At 32.4% G+C, this 5468-nt stretch overlaps 1 protein-coding gene across 1 annotated transcript; it reads left to right on the forward strand.

Annotated features, from left to right (window-relative positions):
* The first annotated feature begins 454 nt into the window (after positions 1 to 454).
* Positions 455 to 1852, forward strand: LOC131605864 (uncharacterized). Its single transcript, XM_058878164.1, has 2 exons — positions 455 to 770; positions 948 to 1852. The coding sequence occupies exons 1-2, from the start codon at positions 455 to 457 to the stop codon at positions 1850 to 1852; spliced, it is 1221 nt and encodes a 406-aa protein (XP_058734147.1).
* Positions 1853 to 5468: the final 3616 nt, after the last annotated feature.

A 5468-nucleotide genomic window follows, 5' to 3' on the forward strand; every position in this document is an offset into this window, starting at 1 on the left:
AATAGAACCGCTCCTAAATACTTAGAAATCAGCGTGTAGGGTTTGAGGAAGAGAGAAGGAGGAATTTTCAAATTTGCGTTTTTGTCACGATAAAGAACACTAATAGCAGTGGAACTTGTGGTTTTTGTTGTTGTGGCAGAATTTGCAGAGAAAAGCGAAGGAGAAGAGAGAAAGAGAAAGGAATAAGTGGGAGAGGTGGTGGCCAGGGTTTGGGGAAGAGAGAAGAAGATTATACGTTTCAACTTCTCTTGTTTTTTAAATTTTAAATTAATTTAAAATAAAATAATTCCTTGTCATCTAGTTGGACTGCCACGCATGCAAAACTTAATAGAATTTGAGAAATTTTAACAGACAGGACCTATGTGACTAACAGAATGACATTTAAAGGATTTAAAACAAACGTTTATTAAATGAGGGACCTATGCAAGAGATTCTGGAATTTTATGGCAATCTAATGGGCAAGGATGAAACTGAGCTACAACATATTGATATAGAGGCCATGAGAATGGGACCTCAATTGAACATGCTGCAGAGAGAATCCCTAATCAAGAATGTAACTGAGGAGGAAATTCAAAAAGCCTTAGCTGGCATTGGTGACCTTAAATCTCTAGGTATGGATGGATTTGGATCTAAATTTTTCAAGGCTTGTTGGCACTTAATCAAACATGATGTAATAGTTACAGTTAAGGAATATTTTGACACTGGGCAGATATACAAGGCTTTCAATAGCACTGTAGTAACCTTAATACCTAAAGGTGAAATCCCTAAAGGTATAAAGGATTGCAGGCCCATAGTTGGGTGCACTACTTTTTATAAAATCATATCCAGGATTTTGACTGATAGATTAGGGAGGGTTCTGCCTAGTATTTTGAGCAACTGCCAGGCTGCATTTGTCCCTGGGTAGAATATTCATAATCACATCCTCTTGGCTTATGAACTTTTGAAAGGGTATGGTAGGGAAGGAGGGACTCCTAGGGTTATGATGCAAATTGATTTGCAAAAAGCCTATGATATGGTAAACTGGAGAGCCATGGAATGCATACTAAAAGAGATAGGAATAGCTAAGAAGTTTATAGATTGGATTTTGGCTAGTATGACCACTATTTCATATAAGGGGATCCAATTTCTCCCCTCTTGTTTGTTCTTATTATGGAGTATATGCATAGGACTATGTAAAAAAATGCAGAATGACCCAAACTTCAATCACCACCCCAAGTGTGCAAAGCTGAATTTGACAAATCTGATATTTGCTGATGATGTTTTACTTTTCTGCAGAGGAGATCCTACTTCTGTTGAGATGATGCAGCAGGCTTTTAGCAAATTCATAAAGTCAACTGGTTTAATTGCTAATCCCTCAAAGAGTACTATGTTTTGTGGAGGGATTGATAATATAATGCAAAGAAGGCTTCACAAGATCACTGGATTCAAAGAAGGTGTGTTCCCTGTCAAATATCTTAGAGTTCCTCTCACTTGCAAGAGATTGACCATACAACACTATTTACCTTTGATTGATAAAATTTTGGCTCGAATACATCACTGGACTGCTAAACTGTTGACTTATGCTGGAAGGATTCAACTTGTGAAAAGCATTATCTCTGGTATTGCTCAATACCGGATGAGTTGCTTCCCTTTCCCAAAAATTGTTCTTGCTAAGATTGATAGGATTTGTAGAAGTTTTATATGGACAGGTACTGAAAATAGCAGGAAAAGTCCTGTGGAATGGAGCACTATTTGCAAGCCTTATGCTCAAGGAGGATTGCAGATCCTTAACTTACAAGTTTGGAACCATGTCCTAATGCTCAAGTGTCTTTGGAATATATGCAGAATGGCTAAAAACCTTTGGGTTAAATGAATGCATAACTATTACTTTCAAAAGTCTGATGTCATGAGTTATGTGGTGAAAAGTCACAATAGTTGGATAGCAAAAAATATATTGAGTCAAAGAATGTACATTCCTGCACTGCACCAGCAGTGTGATCAAGCTATTCAACAGGAAAAGTTCAAATTGAGTGTGTTTTATAAAGGCTTGATTGATGATGGAAGTAGAGTTTCTTGGAGAAACATCATCAGAAATAATAAAGCTCGTCCCCGTGCCATGATTTGCTTATGGATGGCGTGCCACAAACGGTTGGCAACCAAGGTTCGATTGGCTAGACTGGGTTTGCTTCAAGTGCAAGATAAAAGGTGTTGTCTATGTAAGCAGAATGATGAAGACATAGACCACATATTTTTCCAATGCCCTGTCATTTTACCTATATGGAGCCATACTCTAGAGTGGTTTGAGATATGACACAGACCCCAGAAATGGGAGGAAGAGTTGATATGACTAACTGATATTACTAGAAGGAAAGGTTGGAGAATTTCTCTTCTCAAAATAGCTATTGTTGAGACAGTCTATAGTATATGGTCAATGAGGAATATAGTTTGCTTTGGAAATATAGATAATACATATGGGATAGAAGATAGTATAAAAGATAGCATAGTATATAGAGGGTGGCAGCATAGGAAATGTAGAAGCCACCTTGCAAAGTTCATGTTATAGTTTTTGGTCTTTTTGGATTGGTTGGATCATTTTGATCACCATGCTTTTGTACTCTGTTTTTTGAATTAATAATATTTACTTGATTCAAAATAAAAAGTGAAGCTTTAAATTAAGTTAAAGAACCAAAAGATGTATTAAGTCTTTTATTATACATGTCACTCCCATATTTGTTTATTCCAAAATGGGGTGAAGCATGAAATTTTCGGTATATTTTTTGAGTTAAAAAAATTTGTACTACCGGAAATTTCAAATTTCCGGTAGTACAATTTTTTTTTTGTAAAAAATATATTGGAAATTTTGAAAAATCCGATAATCTTTTTCAAAATTTCCGGTAAAAACTCACAGAAATTTCTAAAAATCCGGTATTTTTTTTTAAACTTCCGATATGCCCTTCAAATCTTCGGTAAAAATGCATATTTTTTAAAAATTAGTGACTTCTAGGAAACTTGCATCAAATCCTTTCATCTGCTTCAACATTAGTTCCTGATCCAAGAAACTTGCAAACTGAACAACATACTAAGTTGTTGCGCATGGCATAGGTGCGGGAGCGCATTCAGTACCCGATCCAGGTATCGGTACAGAGTACGACGTTTAGAAAAAATTAAGATATGCGTACGTTAATATAATTTCTTTAAAATATAATTATAAAAATAACAAAAAATTATATTATTTAGACTATAATAAAATATAAAAATTAAATATAATTTACTTTAAAAAATTAATATCTTCACAACAACACAAAAAAATCACACTTAAAAAATATCAATAAATCATGAAATCATGAGTGAATATTAATATTTTCTTTTCCAATATAATTAAAAAGAGTGACTTCTAGCGCAGGTTCTTTGAGCGAAAGACTACCAATTTCAAAAATATCAACTCCATCAATAAATCTCATTCATCTCCATCAATAAATCCTCGGTCCTCTTTGGATTGAGTTAAATTTATATGTGCTTCAATATCTCTCAATAGAGATGAAGAACTTGGATGTGAAAGAAATTTCATTACAAATTTACAATAGATTGTTTATTTATTTATTTATAAATAGAATAAATAACATAATTTTTATCCGATAAAAAAAACACAAATCATATCATCTGAAAAAATTAGAAAAGTTAGATACATGGTGTCAAATGTGTACTGGTTGGTGTACCAATTTAAAAATAAATTGATACGACTTCGGTGTATACCGGGTGCGTATCATACGCGTATTGGTACCCAGTATGTACCCGATACCGGTACTTTATCTAAAATGGAATACCCGTGCTTCATGTAATGAATGACTATGCAAGAGTTTTTGACGAAGATGGTACATACGGTAATGACGGAGGTGGTGGTGGTTGCGATGAAATGATGACAGAGGACATTAAGGCTTCTTGGAATTTAATGCTTCTGCGAAATAGGCCAATAGTAAAGAGAAATGGAATAAGTGAGCATAATTTGGATATTAGATTTGACCATCGTAACTCTACCTGCCATAGAGAGCATGACTCCTTTCCAGGCTGCAAGATTGGATATAACTTTGTCAGCAAGGGCATGAAGATAATTAACCTTGACTCTACCTTTGAAGATGGAAACACCTAAATAAATGAAGGGAAGTGAACCCTTGTTGAAATCAGTTATTCTAATGATTTTATCAAGTCTTCGGTTCGAGATGGCTCCATAGTAAATGAAAGACTTCGAGAGATTAAAAATATAACGATACTATATAGAAATTGACATTTTCGACGTGTAAGACAGACTAATTTGTCGAACCCGAGAGAAACACTATATATTAATACATTTAAAATAAAATAAAAAAATTAACTTTGATCCTTTGCAATCTCTTAAATTTATACACACCTATTATAAAACATATTACACACGTTTATTAAGTGCATTTAAGAAAAAATATGCTTATTAATATAACAATTAAATTTAGTTATTTTTATAATAAAATTAAGGGTTAAATATATAACATCTCCTATAATGTAAGGGACATTCGCTTTAGCTTCCTGTAAAGTTCTCGAAGGTATTATTTCATTCAAAATATCTTATTTTGTCTAGCGTGGAAGTCTATGTGACATTTATTTACTTTTTAGATTTCTTTAAATCCACATGAATTATTGAATTTTTATTTTCTCAATTATTTTAATACCATTAAATTAATAATTTTTATTTATAATTATTTTAATCCTATTTTATTTTATTTTTCAATTATTTTAATATAAAAAAGAATTAAGAAAAAACCAACTAAAAGTTTTGCATCATCTAGGGATCAAACTTGGTCTCTTAAGCTTATCTTTAGCTTCTAAACAATTTAAATACTATAAATAATTTACATGCCGGGATTTCGATGGGCCATAGAAAATGCTATTTCATAACATACTTATGCTATTTCACCATTGACGATAAAAATTGTTTGTAAATTATTTTTAATCCCGGCAGATATCATGTCAGCACCTTGATAAATCTTCTTAAATAGGAATAATAACTTGACAGATGGAGAGAAGAGCTTAGGACTACGCAAACACCATACAGTTAAAATTTAGGAATGATACAAAACACCAAATGACAGAAATTTTGATATCCAGTGTTACCGAGAGGAACAATCCCACGTTCTATTAGTGGATATCCCGTTTAAAGTTAGAGCAGAATTTAAGAGGAGCACATTTTCAAAACTCAAATTTTTACCATTAGACTAATTTTTAGAGGTTCAACGTATTCAGTCATGTATATGATTGAACAGTTGACTGAGTTGTTTTTTTCTTAATTCTTTTCTATATTAAAATAATTGAAAATCAAAATAAAATATAATAAAAATTATTAATTTAATGATATTAAAATAATTTAAAAAATAAAAAATTAAATAATCCACATAAATTTTAAAAAAAAGTTAAAAGGTAGTGCATTGACGGTGTAAATTTTTTTTACACTATCATCCAAT

This window comes from Vicia villosa, linkage group LG5, assembly GCF_029867415.1.
Source record: "Vicia villosa cultivar HV-30 ecotype Madison, WI linkage group LG5, Vvil1.0, whole genome shotgun sequence".
Classification (NCBI taxonomy): Eukaryota; Viridiplantae; Streptophyta; class Magnoliopsida; order Fabales; family Fabaceae; genus Vicia; species Vicia villosa.